Source organism: Cherax quadricarinatus, chromosome 43, assembly GCF_038502225.1.
Source record: "Cherax quadricarinatus isolate ZL_2023a chromosome 43, ASM3850222v1, whole genome shotgun sequence".
In the NCBI taxonomy this organism is placed as follows: Eukaryota; Metazoa; Arthropoda; class Malacostraca; order Decapoda; family Parastacidae; genus Cherax; species Cherax quadricarinatus.
In genome coordinates, this window is record NC_091334.1 from 16,408,460 (window position 1) to 16,429,717 (window position 21,258).

A 21,258-nucleotide genomic window follows, 5' to 3' on the forward strand; every position below is an offset into this window, starting at 1 on the left:
AATTGATGGTGAATGTGTTTCCTTATAGCTGAGTCAACCTACCTTAGTGAAAAACTGCCGGTGTGTTAAAAAATACTGTGTGTACTAATGACATTTGTATGACATAACACTTATAAGTTTAGGTGTTTTAACTTGATCACACCCGATGGCTGTTGAGCGAAAAAAGGAGTGTCTGATCACCAAAATGTCGGACACAGTTGCTTGAGTCATGTGACTGCACAACAAGGTAAAAATGGTTAAAATCTCATCAGATAATATCTGCCTAGTTGTGTACTTAAGTAGCTAAAGATTACAGTTGGCATATCATATTCTTGAAATATCTCAAAAAAACACTTGCTCTCTTATTTGGAAAGTTTTTTTTTTTTTCCTTTTTGTTGGCTTGTCTGAAATGTAAATTGAAATCCAGAAATTTTTGTTTTACTGTGAAAATTCAAATTAAGAAATTTTGAATGAGGTACATACATACTGTATTTCTGTACTACAGGAAGTTGATGTTGATCATCATTGAGGTAACTTATTGCAATTTATCACAGATTCCTAGATTCGCGTGTGTTTGCTTCGTGCAGTGACGACCACACAGTAGCACTGTGGGATGTTCGCAATCTCAAGAGGCGTATCCGGCTTCTACAAGGTCACAGCAATTGGGTCAAGAACATTGAGTATTCAGCTGCTGATGGAATCCTGGTCACTTCGGGCTTTGATGGCAAGATCCTTGGATGGGATATTAATGGGTAAATTGTGTACTGAGCATGAATAAGTGTGGTGATATTTCAGTAATATTAAGAAAATTATCAAATAAAATGTTGTTTGTTATTAATTTGGGCAAACTACTGTTGGACGAAGGTCTCCCATGTATATACTGCCTCTCCTCACTTAGCAACGTATGTACTCATTTACCGACCGCTTGGACTTACAACCAGTTCTCCAACCAGTGTGCAAGCCTAAGTTATGTATATTAGAGCTGATTTCCTCTATTCTTTTTATTAGAGTATACAGTACACTACTGTATAAACTTTTAAAAATATACTAAAAATGTTATAAATTGTGCTAAGGTGACAATAAAAAAGATGGTTGACACAAACCCACTACCAGTACAGTATGTTCCTTGCTTAACAACCAATTCGCTTACTGGCCTAGTCTTAGAAATGGAACCCTGTTAAGTGAGGAGAGACTGTATACATATTAAGAGTGTAATGTATGAAAGAGAGAGATTTAAGATATGAATATTTGATGACAGGATTTAAAGCCAAACTTATGATAATAATAATAGTGTGGGTGATTCAGCGCAAGACGTAGTGAAGGCTTGATCCACCATCTGCTGAGCCCGAGACAGACTTGCTTTCTGTTTGTACTCGCCTATATAGTCTCTGTGATTTATTGATTTAGCACTTTGCTTTTCATTTGTAAGTTGACTACAACAACATGAAGGTCCTTACCTTTTTCTGTAGGCAAATGGTTCAGGAGCTCTGAGGGTTAACAGTGAATCATAAATATCTGTAGAATATTGTAGATTTTTTCCTCTTACAATGTAGTTTAGAGAACAAGTTCGATTAAAAGTTATGAAAATTTACATGTTTCTAAACAATATAGCATCAATTCTGTTATTTATAGTATATGTATATTGTAGCTAAAATTTGAAATTCATCAGCAAATGCCTTAAACTACTTGGAAACATTGAGTTTGGTTTCCTTGGGATAATTTTTTCTAAGGTTAACCCACTCATCATTCGTATGTGATATAGCACATGGAAAGGAACCATTTGTAAAATAAATGCATTACGTTTTTCAGGTATTTGGAGAACCATTTTGTAAATAAGTGACTTTATCAGGTACACAGAGGAAGGCTTGCTATCAACAGAGCTGTTCAAAATGCAAGGGTTGATGCGAATGCGGCTTAGCCCCGACTGCAGTAAATTAGTAATGTGCACCACAGGTGGCTACATGGTACTGGTTCACAATCTGAGTCTGGAACATCTCTCACAAGACCTTCAGGATTTTAAGGTTGGTTTTTTTTTTTTTTTCTTCAACAAGTTGGCTGTCTCCCACCAAGGCAGGGTGACCCAAAAAAGAAAGAAAATCCCCAAAAAGAGAATATTTTCATCATTCAACACTTTCACCTCACTCACACATAATCACTGTTTTTGCAGAGGTGCTCATAACACAACAGTTTAGAAGCATATACGTATAAAGAAACACAACATATCCCTCCAAACTGCCAATATCCCAAACCCCTCCTTTAAAGTGCAGGCATTGTACTTCCCATTTCCAGGACTCAAGTCCGGCTATATAAAAATAACCAGTTTCCCTGAATCCCTTCACTAAATATTACCCTGCTCACACTCCAACATCTCGTCAGGTCCCAAGTACCATTCGTCTCCATTCACTCCTATCTAACACGCTCATGCACGCTTGCTGAAAGTCCAAGCCCTTCGCCCACAAAACCTCCTTTACCCTCTCCCTCCAACCTTTTCGAGGGTGACCCCTACCCCTCCTTCCTTCCCCTACAGATTTATACGCTCTCCATGTCATTCTACTTTGATCCATTCTCTCTAAATGACCAAACCACCTTAACAACCCCTCGTCAGCCCTCTGACTAATACTTTTATTAACTCCACACCTTCTCCTAATTTCCACACTCTGAATTTTCTGCATAATATTTACACCACACATTGCCCTTAGACAGGTCATCTCCACTGCCTCTAACCGCCTCCTCAATAATTTATGTTCTCTCGATATTTCCCTGGTACAAATGGGTGAGTACAGCAAGGTAACATAAATGACCTGTGACTTGTTTCGAGAGTTTTTCCTACTCTCATGGCTTGCTCGCTCACAAGGTCATCACAGCCTGGTTGATTTGGCACTTGAAGGAGGTAATGATTTAGTTTCCTCTTGAAGATTTATACATTTGTTCCAGCAATATTTTCTGTCTGATGGTAGCAGGCTGATATTTACTATTATTATGTCGATATTTGCTGGTAGCAGGTTTATATAAACAGCCTATCAGAATAGTGCAGATTACTCAAACACATTTAAAACAACCAATTAAAAATGTGCGGCTGCTTACAGTCAACCTATTGACTAAGCAAACCTCCTGCCACATACTCGGGTTGCTTCCGCCAAACTCAGCACTCACATTGGTTGACTTAACTTCATCAAGCAGCCAATAATTGCCATGTTCATAACAATGAATAATAATAATCAGTGCCACTTGCTAGTTACCCCTGAAAAAGGCAGAATTTTCCCTCTGTGGTAATCACCCCAGAGGTTATATTACCACCGAGTTTGGGAGGGTATGTAAAGGTAGAAAGTTGAAAGTGAACGTAGATAAGAGTAGGGTGATGAGGGTATCAAATGATTTAGATAAAGAAAAATTGGATATCACATTGGAGAGAGGGAGTATGCAAGAAGTGAATGTTTTCAGATATTTGGGAGTTGATGTGTCAGCAGATGGGTTTATGAAGGATGAGGTTAACCATAGAATTGATGATGGAAAAAAGGTGAGTGGTGCATTGAGGTATATGTGGAGACAAAAAACATTATCTAAGGAGGCAAAGAAGGGAATGTATGAAAGTATAGTGGTACCAACACTCTTATATGGGTGTGAAGCTTGGGTTGTAAATGCTGCAATGAGGAGGTGGTTGGAGGCAGTGGAGATGTCCTGTCTAAGGGCAATGTGTGCTGTAAATATTATGCAGAGAATTTGGAGTGTGGAAATTAGGAGAAAGTGTGGAGTTAATAAAAGTATTAAAGGGCTGATGAGTTTGCGAAAACTGAATGAATTCAGTCATTCATTTTTAATATCAGCCGTTTCTTTTTTTTTTTAATAAGGGTGAGGCTTATCATCTTAAATAATTATGTAGAACTTTTCAGTTTATTGGTGAGGATTGTCAGTATTATTATATAGGTTTGCCATAGCCAATTTTGACCCGAAAAGCAAGGATTAGATGTAGTAGGTACAATATAAATAACCAACCTACTGGCTTAATTTCTGCTTTTATTTTGTAGAGTAAACTGTTTTGTTAATACTACATGGATGAAAGTTTCATGAATGCTTACATATGAAAGGTGAAGAAAAACTTTTGCATGAAAATGTAACAATAAGTGGAAAAGATTATGTATTTCAACTTCAGTCATATATCCACTGAAGAGGATATCTGCCTGAAGCTGAAATATAGAGGTTTCTCTTTTATTTTTATTTTTTTATGTATCTGTTATTTCATCTTTCTGCTGAAGTAGCTTTTCACTTAAGAACATAAGAAAGAAGGAACACTGCAACAGGCCTATTGACCCATGCAAAGCAGGTCCATGCCACCCCCTGCCCTAGAACAGTGACCACCTAGTCAGGTCACTTCCACTTAAGGAAGGAGCATGGCACCAGACTTGGTAGCACAAGCTAGTCAGGTCCAACTCACACTCACTCATGTATTTATCCAACCTATTTTTAAAACTACACAAGGTCTTAGCTTCTATAACGGTACTTGGGAGTTTGTTCCACTCATCCACAACTCTATTACCAAACCAGTGCTTTCCTATGTCCTTTCTGAATCTGAACTTTTCCAACTTGAAACCATTGCTGTGAGTCCTGTCTTGGCTGGATATTTTCAGCACACTATTTACATCCCCTTTATTTATTCCTGTTTTCCATTTATACACCTCAGTCATATCCCCCCCCTAATTCTACGCCTTTCTAGAGAGTGCAGATTCAGGGCCCTCAGTCTGTCCTCATAGGGAAGATTTCTGATACATGAGATCAGCTTTGTCATCCTCCTCTGTACGTTTTCCAGTGCATTTATGTCCATTCTGTAATGTGGTGACCAGAACTGTGCAGCATAATCTAAATGAGGCCTAACCAAGGATATAATAAAGTTGAAGAACACCCTGAGGACTTCTATTATTTTACTTCTTGATATGAAGCCACTTCACTCAGTTAATGTTAATGATGTGCCAAACTTTTTCTTTCATTGCATTCACTCATACATTTTCATGTACCAGTAGATGTCTGAAATTTTTTTAAACACTTCTAACTATGTAAAAATATGATGGATTAAACAATAATGGTACATTTGTATATTTCAAGCATTATTTGAATGATGATGATAGTGTGGTTTCAGGTAGTGTGACATGGATGGCCTCCTTTGATTTGAATACCTATTCCACTTAAATGTTTATGCTTAATGCAGTGGTTTTGATTAAATGTTGACAGGTTGATCATCTTTAGACTATAATTCTTTGTGCTTATTAATATACAGTGTATGTTGTTTTCCAGCCCAACATGTACCGTTTGATGCAGCTGTCCAACACTCCACTCCCTCAAGCTGCAATGTTCACACACCTCTTTTGTGCTCAGCGGAACCGAATTGAATTCATCTCTGATTTTCCGCCTTCCAATGAGGCAGAAGTAATCCATTCTTTGCAAGTTCATCCTCAGGGTTGGTGTGTCCTCTCTCGTAACACATCAATGGAAGACTCTTCAGAGGTGGGTCACCCAAGTTTCCACTTGTTTGTGTATCACTTGTCAAGAAGTTTATACCATGATTGGGATATGCTCCGCAGAGTAATTTTAGTAGTTTTGCCATAATTATTGCACTTGCATATTTTATAAGAGAATGCAGACTTGAAACAAAAGTTTGATAGGATTTCACTTTATAATTATCCAAGTTTGCAGGTACTGAGCTCATAAACTCTTGGTTTCATAGATTTCAACCATGTGACTTAAAGCAGCCTTGTGATATGTTTTTGAGCCCTTGTATGGAGTTGCCTTCCACCGTGCTGTTATTGAGCTCATTCCACTTTATCACTCTTGTGTTGAGGAAATGTTTTCATATTAATGGCTCCTGCACTACAAAGGAGGGGCGAGGGTGTTGCAGTTCAGAGGGTCATCTGAAGTGTGGCATCAGCATGATTTTGGCAAGACAGTGATTGAATGAATAATGGTGAATGTGTTTCTTCTTTTTCTTTTCTTTGGTGGGGGGGTCATATTACCCTAGTGGGAGAAGGCTGGTGTGTTAATTTTAAAAATTGGATGTGTAATTTCCAACAATGCCCTTCTTTTCTTGTTTTATTCCTAGTAAAGATTTTTGTCTTAATCTACATTCTGTGCCCATAGATATTTCATAAGTCACTTATCCTCTCTTGTTCATCATTCCTCTAGTGATATAAAAACTAGTAGTACTTGCAATCTTTCTTCATAGCTGACACCCTTAAACTCTGGCACCAGTCTGGAAACACTCCTTTGTACTTTTAAGTGTCACTTTCTTTTCTTAGACAAGGTTTCCAAAACAGGTGCTGCATGTTTTATGGGCTCTGTGCAAAATACTGTGTGTGTGTTTTGAATGTGTATGTGTGTAGGTTGCTGAATGCTATACTGCTACACCTATGTTTACACGCTTAGCCTGCACTGCTGGCGTTATTCTGTTTGTGCTTCAGGGGACACACTTTAAGGTAACAGATATTGTATTTCAAGGCCCTTTTACTATTTTCCATGTGTGAAATTGTCTATTTTTTTTTTTTAGTTTGCAAGGGGGAAGGGTCAGCTCTAGCTCCTGGTTCAGCCTCTTAGCTTTTAACTGACTGCTGTGATTGAGCAGTCATATTCATTTTTGAATCCCTATAAGCAGTCTGCTTGTACTCTGCTATTTCTCAGCTTATTCCACATTTTTATCACTTATAATGGCTCATTTTAATATTTATTATCCAGTGGCTCATTTAAATGTTTATTTTTCAACTGTTACCCTTTTTCTTGTTTCATCAGTGGTCAAGAGCTTACTTTTGTCTACCCTGTCTATGCTTAATAGTATTTTATTTGCCATTATCATATGTATTACTGGGAGCAAGGGGCTAGTAACCCCTTCTCCTGTATAAATTACTAAATTTGAAAAGAGAAACTTTTGTTTTTCTTTTTGGGCCACCCTGCCTCGGTGGGATACGGCTGGTTTGTTGAAAATAAAAAAAAATATGTATTACTATTATTCATTGTTCCATTGACGTGAAGACTTCGTCTCGTATTCTTTCTCTTTAGCTCATTACTTCCTCAATGTTTAAATGAACACTGACTTAACTCTCGTGTAGTAAGCACTGTCAGAACAGGTACATTGAAGTTATCTTTAATGGTACTTTTAACTCTCAATATTTTAACCTTGATTACAGCTGCAAGTGTTAGTTTTATTTAGCCCTGGTTGCAGCAGTAACTCAGTACTTGAAGTGGACTTAATTTCATCTACAAATGTTAGTAGTTTGAGATAGCCTGTACTACTGATGTAACTGTGAACAAATGAACATACTTTCAGCCAGAACTGTTATATTCAATAGGCATATTAACTCTTGAATACCTCTATAACTTCAGTGGTGGGATTTGCTCTTACTTTAACTTGCCCATAATAGCTAAAGATGTTAATGCATATTGTAGTTGCATTGTTTTTAACTCCAGCTGTCTGAAGTACAGTGGACCCCCAAGTTTTGTGATTAATTCGTTTCAGAAAGTCTGCCGACTGGCAAAATTCATGATTGGCGAATCTATTTTCCCCATAAGAAATATTGGAAACCCAATTAATCCTTTTCAGACAGCCAAAAGTATTAACAAAAAATAATTTCTTTAAAGATTAAATATAGATTTACATACAGAAAACAGTGACAAATAAATATAATGCACTAATAAAATGGATAAATGAAGATTTAACATTGCACTTAACCTTTATTGATTCTTGTTGGTGTAGGAGGTAGGTAGGAGGCAAGAGGAAGGCGAGCCTATTATGCTTCAATATGATGCTAATATCATCTCTATGGCTTATTTATCTATCACAATTCATCTAATATGATATTATAAACAATATTAGTAACATAGAAATGAATAAAATATGGCATAATGTATGAGAGGAGTAAATGGTGTAAGTGTTGTTGTTGGGCTTAACCCTTTGGGGGTTTCGGACGTACTAGTACGGCTTACGACCCAGGGTTTTTGACGTACTAGTACGCCTAAATTCTAGCACCCTCAAATCTAGTGAGAGAAAGCTGGTAGGCCTACATATGAAAGAATGGGTCTATGTGGTCAGTGTGCGCAGTATAAAAAAATGCTGCAGCACACAGTGCGTAATGAGAAAAAAAAACTTTGACCATGTTTTTGGATTAAAACAGCGATTTTGCACTGTATTTTCGTATGGTATTTATTGTTGTATTCTAGTTTTCTTGGTCTCATTTTATAGAATGGAAGACATATTACAGAAATTGAGATGATTTTTGACTGGTTTTACAATGAAAAGTACCTTGAAATTGAGCTCAAAGTAGCAGAAATGTTCGATTTTTATCAAAGTCCAAAAGTAAACAAATCATGCCAAGCGTCCAATACACATCAACTGGTGAGTCTAATATTCTTTCACAAGTGTGTTGATATTATTTATACCATTTCTACACTAATGCAGTAGTTTGCATAACAGTAAATCTTACTTTTTTGTAAGAATAAAAATTCAAAGTGGAAAGCCAAAGAAATATAAGAGGGGCCTGGGGGTGTGACTAACGAACAGAGAACTTGTTATTTTAGTGCCAGGAATGTCTTTCTTGTTTATTCTGGACCCTATTCGGAAATTGACATCTTTTGAAATTTGTGTGAAATTGGCAAAATTGCTAAATTCTGACCACTTTATTGGATAGTTGAAATCGGTAAATGGGTGGTTTCTTGTACTCATTCGATAGAAAAAATGGAGTTCTAGCGAAATAGTTATGACTTTTGTTGACTAGTACACTGGAATTGGCCGAAAATAGGGCTCAAATTGGGCAAAATCGCTGATGCGTAAACATCATCGAGACCGCTAACTTTGCGAGAGCATAATTCCGTGAGTTTTCCATCAAATTTCATACTTTTGGTGTCATTATGATTGGGAAAAGATTCTCTATCTTTTCATAAGAAAAAAATTTTTTTTTTTTTTTTTAAATTTGGCCGACCCTGAGAACAAGTCTCTGAGAGGACCTGCCGACCCCCAAAGGGTTAAGGGCCGCCACTGAGAGAAGCCGTGTTGGTGGCAGTGGAGGCTTTGGCCACCACCACCATCACACTTAAACAATGTATGTAATTTATAAATAAGAAATACATCTACCATCCGACTTACGACCTGCTCGACTTACGACCACTCGACTTACGACCGTGTTTTTTATGCCAAATTTCTGGGAAATAAACAACTATTTGTGTTGTACACAGTGTTTATCCTAAACCTTACAGTATAAAATACAGTACTAACAACATAAAATGTAGAGTAAAACGTGAAATACCAAAATAAAACAATAAAATAAAGTCATTACAAAAATATTTTGTTGATATTCAGTAGTAAAGTTCGACTTACGACCATTTCGACTTACGACCGGTTTCTCGGAACCGAACTCGGTCGTAAGTCGGATGGTAGGTGTATTTACATTTTAATTTATAAATAAGAAATATTTACACTTTAATTTATAAATAAGTAAGTTTATTCAGGTATACACAAATACAGTTACATACATAGATTATCATACATAGCAGCATATGTGTAAAGTACCCAGGATAACCCCAAAAATTCAACAGTGACATATTTCCGTTAGTGTCCTTTTATATTTACACTTTTTTTTTTTTTTTTAGCAAGTCGGCCGTCTCCTACCGAGGCAGGGTGACCCAAAAAGAAAGAAAATCCCCAAAAAGAAAATACTTTCATCATCATTCAACACTTTCGTCTCGCTCACACATAATCACTGTTTTTGCAGAGGTGCTCAGAACATTTACACTTTTAAATTTACACTTACCTTGGAGGAGATGTTAGTTTAATTAGTTAGTTTGATGAAGGAGATGTTGGCAGAGGTTTAGGGTGGTGGAAGATAGCAGGGCGGTGTATGTTCAGCGGTCCTATACTCATCCAACAGCATTGGAGAGTTACTCTCATGTTGTTTTTCTATCACTTACTTGCTACACTGTTAATTCTACACTTTATCGCTGGCTGGAGCTATAGCCTTTATCGATGCCTGCTGCTTTAGTATCGTGCATATTGTAGAATCACTGCAGAAGGCACATTCTCCCCTCTTCCTCCTCTACTTTAGTACTTTGCTATGAGTTTTTTCTTGAATTCTGTCGTGTTTCTCACCTTCTTTATCAAAGGGCTGGCACTAGGAGCTTTCTTTGGGCCCATGGTGGCTTATTTAGCAGTTGCAAGCACAAAAACAATGAATTATTATGAAATGTGTTGTATGAACCCGTAGGGTGAGGCAATGGCACACTGAGTGTGAATAGTGCAGGAAACTGGCTTTGTGTGCATGCTAACGGGCAGACACGTACCAGAAGGTCGCCGAATCACGAGTCCAATCACGAACCGTGAAGCTAAATTTTGCCGAAAAAACTTGCCGAAAGTCAGATTTCACGAAAGTTGCGGCTGCCGAACGGCGGGGGTCCACTGTACTTTGATTGCATATGTAATATTTTTTTTGTTTGTGCTTGTTCATTTCGTCAGCTATATAGAAATTGCATCCCAAGTTTATATATTTATTTTTGCATATTGTTGCTTGTGTAGTGTTTTGTAATGGTAACAGCATCTAACAGTATTGACTTGTTTCAGTGGAGCTGTGTCCATGACATCCAGGAACTTGGAGTAACAGCTTGTAAAGATGATGATGAAAATGAAGATGAAGACAAACATGATCATCTTGAACCCTACGATGACATTCCTTCAACTAGGGAACCAGAAGTGCAAATATCCTCAACTCAGACTAGGCAGATGAGTGGAAGCAGTAGTAGCAGTAGCAGTAGTACTGGGAGTGAAGGAGGGGGTGGAAGTGGAAATCTTCACCTCTCTCTGACATTCAGTCCCAGAGTGGAAATTATGTTGAGGCATAGTCCTAGAGATGAAGGCGATGATGGAGGTGGTGGAGATAGTGGTAGTGAAGGTGGGGGAGGTGGTGAAAGAGGAGGAGGAGGAGGAGGCAGTGGAGGTGCTGGTGGAGCTGGGGGAGAGGGAAGGGGTTCTTTTGGAGCTGGTGCTAGTGGAAATAGTGGCATTGGTGTTGTAGATGGTGCAGGAATTGCTGTGGGAGCAGGTGGAGGAGGAGGAGGAGGAGGAGGAGGGGGAATAGACATACAGTTTAGATTCACTTCTATGGATGTGTTTGAGGCTTTAGAACACATACGAGAGAGGCGTGAAGAACAAAGACTTCGACAAGGAAGACATCAGCGATCCAGTAGAGAAGAAGGGGAAGGTTCCTCAGGCAGTGGGCCTGGGGAGGGGTCCTCGTCTACCTTACAACGTATTGGCCGCAACAGGACTTTTAGCATTCGCAGCAGGAGAGACTTAGACTCTAGAAGAGAAAATTCAGGCTCTGAGAGAACTGCAGGCAATGCCTTTGATTCTCGAAATGCATTTTATATAAGAACTGGCTCGGGCAATCATAGAGCAATTTTATTACTTCGTCCTGGACAAAATTATCCACGATACTATCGCACTGTAGACCCTAACCACAAGATTGCTAAAAATATACCACGATTGACTCACTATATTGAAGAACCAAATGTAGGTCGAGGTTTTATAAAAGAATTGTGCTTTAATTCTGATGGTCGGTTAATATGCTCCCCTTACGCTCATGGTGTACGCCTAATGATGTTTGATCAAAACTGTTCCGAGCTCTCCACCTGTGTAAAAGATACCCCTCAAACTTTATATGATGTGTCAACTAGTAATTGTCACTCAAACTGTGTTGTGAGTACCAAGTTTTCCCCCACACACTGCCTTCTAGTCTCGGGCTGCCTCAGTGGCAAGATTGTGTGGCATCAACCGGTTCTCTAGTGCCGATAAGAGTGAGTTAAGATATTATAAATGCTTGTCTGCCTCAGCTTGGACACTGTTGTGCAGCTATGTCAGTCAGTGTTTTCCTACCTAAAGTGAATATGTTGTGTTTTGAAAAAAACATAGTGAGACAGCGTTAACAAATACTGAACGAAGTGAAGGGGTTATATGTCTAGCCTCAGAGGCACCTTAATAATCGCATCTAAAAGATGTCCTTGACGATTTGGAATAATGAATAACATGCAGATTGTAACTTGTAAAGCAGTTTATATACCACACTTAGTCAATTATTTTTAGAAATAACTTTTTATAGTAGTAGCTTTTCATCCAGTCTTCCTTATTTAAAGCAGGCAGCAGTATTTAAAAAAAATGTTGTTTTTCATGTCCTAGTAAATGGTAAGCCATGTGAAATTATGCTACTATTGTCATGGATACTCAAAATTTTGTGTGATTTAACAAATAACTAATCAGACTGTATGCTGATTTCCATCAGCTGATGCAGATAATTTTTATGCAATACCTAAGGATTGTTTTGAAGCTTACAAATGCGTGTGTATGTACATCCTGCAGTAGACTGTTGTATTTGTTCACTTGGTAAGAGTGTGGCCCATTGCAGTTCAGTTAGTTGTGTACTGTAGGGAGTGTAGGGCTTATCCAGATTTCTCTGTAATTATTTAGCATAGGATTCTTCTTAACTCTAATTATATGTTATTTTTTTTTGTTTTTATTGTGTCTTTCATTTGTATTTCCTCTCAACCTTGTAGGATTGAACTTGATAAAAAAACTGGCATGGAGGGCTTATGTTGGGCATATTTTTATTATTATTATTATTATTATTATTATTATTATTATTATTATTATTATTATTATTTTTATTACCATCTATCAGTATTTTGCATAAAATTTATTATTACTATATGTACCTGAGTATAACCTGACTCCATGTATAGGTTGGCCCCGGACATAAAGACAATTAGAGCACTGCAGTAGGCCCACTGACCCATTCTAGGCAGGTCTTGCTCACATCCAACCATTATGTGACATAAGACTAGTGGAGCACTGCAGTAGGCCTACCAGCCCATGCTAGGCAAGTCCTTTCCAAACTCAAACCCTCTGACAAAATATTTTTCCAGTCCGTTTTCAAGGCTATCCAAGAAATAAGCTTTGATAAACTTTCTGACTCATGTTGTGCAAGTCCAGCTCAGATCCATCCCCCCCCCCTCTCCTGAATTTATCCAACATATACTTAAAGCTCCCCAAAGTTTTAACCTTTTTGCTGTCCATCACATAGAACTACAGTACATCATTGAAGCCAGATCCCTGACATAGTTCTCCGTCATGAGCTCAGCTCACTCATACAAACTGTGAGCGGTAAATTTTGGTCTAGATATGAGAGAATGAGTCTGTGTGGTGAGTGTGCACAGCATATAAAAAAATCCTCCCTCACATGCATGATGGGAAAAAAACTGTGACCATGTGTATGGTTTAAAGTAACAAATTTGTGTTGTTGTCTCAGGTGGTTTTTTATAGTTTTACTAGCTTTTTCTTGGTATCATTTGATAGAATTAAGACATATTACTGAAATAGAGTTGATTTTGACTGGTTTCAGAGTTGGAAGTAGCTTGAAATTGAGCTCAAAGTAGCAGAAATATTTGATTTTTGCTGATATTCCAGAGGATAGGTAGGGGCCCCCTACAATCTCCAGTCTGTTTTATGGGTTTTTAATAGGTTTGATTCAATTATTGGAATGCTGTAAACCATGACTAGTCTTTCCTGGCTCTATTTTATTATCTGAGAAATAAGTAAATCTATTTTTGTGTGAAAAAGAATTCACAATGGAAAACGAATGTGATACAGAAGAGGCCTGGGGACATGACTAATGAGCAGAGGAAGTGTTATTTTAGTGTCAGGAATGTCTATGTTGTTTATTATAAATTCTGTTTTTAAATTGGATTTAGAAAAGGCATATGATAGGGTATAGGTAGTAGGTTGGTAGACAGCAACCGCCCAGGGATGTACTACCGTCCTGCCAAGCGAGTGTAAAACGAAAGCCTGTAATCGTTTTACATGATGGTAGGATTGCTGGTGTCCATTTTTCTGTCTCATAAACATGCAGGATTTCAGGTACATCTTGCTATTTCTACTTACACTTAGGTCACACTACACATACTTGTACATGTACAAGCATATATATACACACCCCTTTGAGTTTTCTTCTATTTTCTTTCTAGTTCTTGTTCTTGTTTGTTTCCTCTTACCTCCATGGGGAAGTGGAACAGAATTCTTCCTCCGTAAGCCATGTGTATTGTAAGAGGCGACTAAAATGGCGGGAGCAAGGGGCTAGTAACCCCTTCTCCTGTATATATTACTAAATGTAAAAGGAGAAACTTTTGTTTTTCTTTTTGGGCCACCCCGCCTCGGTGGGATACAGCTGGTGTGTTGAAAGAAAGAAAGAAAGATATGATAGGGTGGATAGGGGTGTAATGTGGGAGATGTTGCAAATGTATGGAATAGGAGGTAGTTTATTGAAAGCAGTGAAAAGTTTTTACGAGGATAGTGAGACTCAGGTTAGAGTATGTAGGCGAGAGGGGGATTATTTCCCGGTAAAAGTAGGCCTTAGACAGGGATGTGTGATGTCACCATGGTTGTTCAATATATTTATAGATGGAGTAGTAAGAGAAGTGAATGCTTGGGTGTTGGCAAGAGGTGTGGGGTTAAAAGATAAAGAATCTAACACACAGTGGGAGTTGTCACAGTTGCTCTTTGCTGATCACACTGCTTTTGGGAAATTCTGAAGAGAAGTTGCAGAGGTTGGTTGATGAGTTTGGTAGGGTATGTAAAAGAAGGATTTTTTTTTTTAAGTCGGCCGTCTCCCACCGAGGCAGGGGGTCCGAAAAAGAAAGAAAATCCTCCCCCAAAAAAATACTTTCATCATCATTTAAGACTTTCACCTCACTCATACATAATCACAGTTTTTGCAGAGGTGCCCAGATACAACAGTTTATAAGCACATATAAAGATATATAACATATCCCTCCAAACTGCCAATATCCTAAACCCCTCCTTTAAAGTGCAGGCATTGTACTTCCCATTTCCAGTACTCAAGTCTGGCTATATAAAAATAAACGGTTTCCCTGAATCCCTCCACTAAATATTACCCTGCTCACACTCCAATGGCTCGTCAGGTCTCAAAAACCATTCGTCTCCATTCACTCCTATCCAACATGCTCTGCACGCTTGCTGGAAGTCCAAGCCCCTTGCCCACAAAACCTCCTTTACCCCCTCCCTCCAACCTTTTTGAGGACGACCCTTACCCTACCCTGCCTTCCTTTCCCCTACAGATTTATATGCTCTCCATGTCATTCTACTTTGATCCATTCTCTCTAAATGACCAAACCACCTCAGTATAGGAAATATAGGAAAGAATAAGGTGATGAGGATAACAAAAAAATTAGGTTATGGAAGATTGGATATCAGATTGGAGGGAGAGAGTATGGAGAAGGTGAATTTGTTCAGATATTTGGGAGTGGACATGTCAGCTGATGGGTTTATGAAAGATAAAGTGAATCATAGAATTGACGAGGGAAGAAAAGTGAATGGTGCACTGAGGAGTCTGTTGAGACAAAGAACTTTATCCCTGAAAGCAATGAGGGGAATGGATGAGAGTATAGTTATACCAACGCTCTTGTATGGGTGTGAGGCATGGGCTGTGAATGTTGCAATGAGGAGGAGGCTGGAGACAGTGGTGATGTCATGTCTGAGGGCAATTTGTGGTGTGAATATAATGTAGAAAATCTGTCGTTTGGAGATTAGGAGGAGGTGTGGGATTACCAAAACTATTATCCAGAGGGCTGAGGAAGGGTTATTGAGATGGTTTGGACATTTAGAAATGGAACAAAATAGAATGGCTTCGAGAGTATACACATCTGTATTGAAGAGAAGGCAGGGTAGGGGTTGGCCTAGGAAAGGTTGGAGAGAGGGGGCAAAGGAGGTTTTGTGTGCGAGGGGCTTGGACTTCCAGCAAGCATGCGTGAGTGTGCTAGACAGGAGCGAATAGAGACAAATGGTTTTTAGGACTTGATGTGCTGTTGGAATGTAAGCAAGGTAACATTTATAAAGTGATTCAGGGAAACCGGCAGGCTGGACTTGAGTCCTGGAGATGGGAAATATAGAGCCTGCACTCTGGAGGAGGGGTGTTAATGTTGCAGTTTTATAATTGTAGTGTAGGCATGCCTCTGGCAAGACAGTGATAGAGTGAATGATGATGAAAGTTTTTCTTTTTCGGCCCACCCTGCCTTGGTGGGAAACAGCCGATGTGTTAATAAGAAAAAATTATTTTGTGTGAAGATGGCCAAATTACCGAATTCTGATCACTTTATAGGGTAGTTTAAATAGTTGAATGGCTAGTTTGTTGTGCTCAGTCAATAGAATGGAAGGCTTACTAAGAAAATAGCTTAGAATTTGGTTGACTGGAACAATAGAATTGGCTTAAAATAGGACTCAAAATTGTCAAAATTGCCAGGACATAAATTGCGCTGAGTCTGCCAACTTTGCACCTGTGTAATTCCTTAAGTTTTTCATCAGATTAGTACTTTTGGTGTCATTACCTTCAGAAAAAGATTCTCTGCCATTTCAGAAGATTTTTTTGACATTGAGAGCAAGTTTCATTTTGAAGGTCTGGACATTGAAAGGGTTAACTTCAGTGGCCCTACTAGGTAGATTGTTCCACTCATTAGCTGTTCTATTCCAAGTCAGTACTTTCCTATATTCTTCCTAAACCTAAACTTAGCCAGTTCTTTCTTGGAGGGACACCCTCTGAATCTTATTTATATCACCTTTCTCTATTTTCCATTTGTACACTTCAGTCATGTCTTCCCTCATTTTGCATATTACATAAAAAGTTCAGTTTAGGTCCTCAAATCCAACCTTTCTCACTCAAATATTTGTCCAGTCTGTTTTTAAAGTTATCCAAAGGTTTAGCTTCAGTGATCAAAAGCAGGGCAGGGCAGGGCTGCATAGGGCTTGGCAGGGCTGCCTTTCATAAGAACATAAGAATTTTGTTTAGATACCATTGAAGTTTGGATAAAAATGGAAGAACACTGCAAAGGGCATACTGTCCCATACAAGGCAGGTCCATCTCAGAACCAGCTATCACAACTCCTATCTACCTATTTGTTTAACCTTTTCCTAAAGCTACTCATGAATTTGCTTCAAAACCTTAGTTACTGATCAAAACCAGCCCTTCTCGTGCATATATTTGTCTAATCTTTTTAAAGCTACCCAAGGTTTTAGCTTCTGTTACCCTACTTGGCAGATTGTTCCACACATTGACAACTCTGTTTGAAAACCAATTCATTCCTATGTCCTCTCTAAATCTAAATTTATCTAATTTAAATTGGTTATTTCTAGTTCTCACTTTATTTGATATCCTCAGTACTTTATTTGTATCGCCTTTGTTTGCACCCATCTTCCACTTGTATATATCTCATTTTATGTCTCTCAAGAGAGTGAAGGTTTAAGGTTCTCAGTCTATCCTCATATGAGAGATTTCTTATACAGTGGATTAATTTTGCCATCCTTCTCTGTATGTTCTCCAGTGCATTTATATCCATTCTGTAGTATAGCTGCATAATGAGCTGCATAATCTAAGTGAGGCCTTACTAGTGATATATAGAGCTGTGAAATATCTTTTGGGCTCCTGTTACTTATACTTCCTGATATAAACCCAAGTAATCTGTTAGCCTTATTGCACACACTTAGGCACTGTTGTCTTGACTTCAGATTTCTGCTTACCATGACTCTCAAGTCTTCTTCACATTCTGTATGATCAAGCTCTACATCATTTAGTTTATAACTATGATGGTTATTTTCATTCCCAAGGATTTGGATTTTACACTTATCTACATTGAACTACATCTGCCACTTATCAGACCATGACATTAACTTATTCAAATCCTCCTGAGGTTCACTGGTGTCCTCCTAAGAACCTGTTTTTCGGCTTATTTTTGTGTCCTAAGGAAATTCACTCATATCACTCGTTATTCCTTCGTCAAGGTCATTAATGTAAATTATGACCTTTCTGCCTCCCTCCTTCTCTATCTCCCTCCCTTTCTGCCTTTACCTCCTTCCCTTTCTGCCTCCTTCCTCCTTCCCAGCCAACCTGCCTGCATCCTTTTTGATCATTAACACTACATTGGATAATTTTAAAAATGGATTGGATGCACATAAGAGTGAGAAAAGTTGGATATGAGTTGGTCATACCTAGCATGGACAGATAGACCTACTACAGTGCTCTGTTCTATGTTGTGTTAACAAAATGAGAGAAGAGGCCAGCATGAACTACTGGATATTATCAAATTTATTTAAGGTTGGGTGTGGTTACTAAGTGTGGTTTATACCTTGATGTTACACTAAAGAAGTTGGAATCTAGTGTGTGGTAGACCCTCACTATGTCAGAATTTCAACCTTTCAAAAGTAACTTCTATGAAATAGGTCGATTCCTGACTTTTTGCTTAAAAATTTGGTTTTAAAATCTCAACCTGTATGCGGGTAAATGTGGTATTATTTTTTATTATTGCCATCATTATCGTTATTTTTAACACACCGGTCGTATCCCACCAAGGCAGGGTGACCTAAAAAGAAAAACGAAAGTCCTTTTAAATTTAGTAATTTATACAAGAAAAGGGGTTACTAGCCTCTTGTTCCTGGCATTTTAGTCACCTCTTACGACACACTTGGCTTACAGAGGAAGAATTCTTTTCCACTTCCCCATGGAGATAAGGGGAAATAAAGAAGAACAAGAACCATTAAGAAAATACATAGAAGAAAACCCAGATGAGTATGGAGTGTGTGTGTGCACGCGTGTGCATGCATGTATGCACGTGCGTGTGTGTGTGCTCATGCACATGCATGTATATGTGTGTGCATGCATGTGTAGTGTGACTTAAGTGTAGGTAGTAGTTGCAAGATATACCTGTTATCCTGTATGTTTATGAGACAGAAAAGACACCAGCAATCCTACCATCATGTAAAACAATTACAGGTTTCCATTTCACACTCACTTAGCAGGAAGGTAGTACCTCTCTGGGTGGTTGCTGTCTACCATCATACTGCCTAGCATTATTATTATTATTATTAATATTATTATTATTATTATTATTATTATTATTATTATTATTATTTGATTATGTTGATGTGGTTTGTGTAATGTACCCCATGGAATATCTTTTGCAAACCAGTGTTATGGGTTATAATTATGTGAATGTAGAGCAGAACTTCTTAATTGGTAATTTACAAGATTTTTTATTTCATATAAGGCAAGGCAGTGCCAGTACAGTGATATTTTCCATGCTGTGAAATAAACTGGATGCTCCCTAATATTGAAGTCTTCAAATTCAACAAAATCTTCACATCTAGGGATGCCCCACAGGTCACCAGCGAGAGACTGTCGTGTCACTCAGTATTGATAATTTTTTCTTTTTTTTCTTTGTGTCTTTGTTTTTAACTTCTTGCCCTTTATGGTGGTGGCCTCTTTTATCTTTATGCTGCTTCATTTCTGGAAGACATCTTTGTGTTAGGTGATTGATGGGCTTGTAAGGGCTATCCCAGAAAATGTTGAGCTGAGGTTTGACACTTTACACACATGCACACATGCATGTGCATGAGACTGACACTTATGATGACTTCGGTCCAGCTTGGACCAGCGATTAGCCAATTACTTTTTTCTGCTTCTATTTTTTTCTTTGATAACTTGATAGCAATTCAAGATAATCACATTAAATATGACACACTTGCATGTTTACGAGTTATGTTCTGTACTGTCTAAACTTCATCATCCCTGTATTTTAATATTTTTACATACTTTCAAAGTGAAATGCAGTTACAAGATTTAGATTTAATATTTCAAAAGCAGGTTTGCCAAGTTTTTAACACACATTGGCTGTCTCCCACCAAGACAGAGTGACCCAGAAAAGAAAAATGCTTTCACACACAATCACTGTTTTTCCAGAGGTTCATAGATACGACAGTTCAGGTGTCATCCCAAACGGCAAATATCCCAAACCCCTCCTTAATTTAAAGTGTAGGCATTGTAATTCCCACCTCCAGGACTCAAGTCCGGCTAACTGGTTTTCCTGAATCCCTGCTCACACTCCAACAGTTCATCAGGTCCCAAAAACCATTCATCTTCATTCACTCCTATCTAACATGCCCACCCTATCTAACACTCCCACATGTGCCTGCTGTATGTCCAACCCTTGCACATACAACCTCATTTACCCTCACCCTCCATCCTTTCCTAGGGACAACTCTTACCCCTCCTCCTCTCCACTACAGTTTTATCATATGCTGTAAAAAAATTTATCCTTTGAGCAGTTGGTGAAAATTTATAGTACACTGTACAACTACTAATGTATATGCATACAGGAGGGATATTTTTAAGCAGTATCTCTTCAAAATTGGCATGGCTTTGCATTATTGTACACTCATTTATTATATAAAGTTTGGTCTTAAAGCTCTTAAGTAGCTTTAAACCTTGATTATTATATTTTAAAAAATGGTAATGCAATATTGTCTCAAAATTAGTTTAATCATGCATTGGACCAAGAGCTCAAACTTACCCCAAACAAATTCCATATTGGTATTTACTCTGAATTTTCAGCCAGATTTGAGTCCTAGAGGCAGGAAGTACAGTGCCTGTACTCTTAAGAAGAGGTTTGGGGTATTTACTGTTTAGAGTGACATCTAAACTGTCATATCTGTACACCTCTGGTAAGACAGTGATAGTGTGAATGATGGTGAAAGTTTTTTTTTTTTTTTTTTTTTTTGTGGGGGGGGGGGGTGCACCCTGCCTTGGTGGGAGATGGCCAGTGGGTTAAAAAATAAAAGGTTTAGTATTCAGTATTGAAAAGAATGATTTCCAATATTGCCTCAAAATTTGTATGCCTTAGAATAAAGTTGTCCTTACTTATGACGTTAATGTGCTCCTGAATTTTTATTTAGCAACTCAAGTGTTCTAAACTCAGAACCTATTTTCCTGTGGATACCCATGTTATAACTGGGGATGTTTTTCTGTGGCATGATATTTGGTATCTAATTTAATTTTTCGAACCTAGGAATAATCACCCAGTACTTTACATTCAGTACTGTTCCTTTATATTTGCAAATTCATGTAGCATTAAACAATGTGTATGACATACACAGGGGACCAATCTGGATACAATGTACTTTTTTTTTTTTTTTTTTTACATGCTGGCCTTCTCCCACCAAGGCAGGGTAACCCGAAAAAGAAATGCTTTCACCATCATTCACCCTATCACTATTTTGCCAGAGGCATACAACAGTTTAGATGTCCCTTGAAATAGAAAATATCCCAAACCCGTCCTTTAGGGTGCAGGAACTGTACTTCCCATCTCCAGGACTCAAGTCTGGCTAACTGGATTCCTTGAATCCCTTCACAAATATTACCTTACCTT

The 21,258-nt window shown here is 38.2% G+C and overlaps 1 protein-coding gene across 1 annotated transcript in view; it reads left to right on the forward strand.

Annotated features, from left to right (window-relative positions):
* Positions 1–20,595, forward strand: part of LOC128694352 (DDB1- and CUL4-associated factor 10 homolog) — a 33,476-nt gene extending 12,881 nt beyond the window's left edge. Inside the window, exons 3-6 of the mRNA XM_070093620.1 lie at positions 534–731; positions 1,829–2,000; positions 5,266–5,475; positions 10,565–20,595. Of these exons, the coding sequence (XP_069949721.1) occupies positions 534–731; positions 1,829–2,000; positions 5,266–5,475; positions 10,565–11,785 (1,801 nt within the window). The 3' untranslated portion in view covers positions 11,786–20,595. The remainder of the gene's footprint in view (positions 1–533; positions 732–1,828; positions 2,001–5,265; positions 5,476–10,564) is intronic.
* Positions 20,596–21,258: the final 663 nt, after the last annotated feature.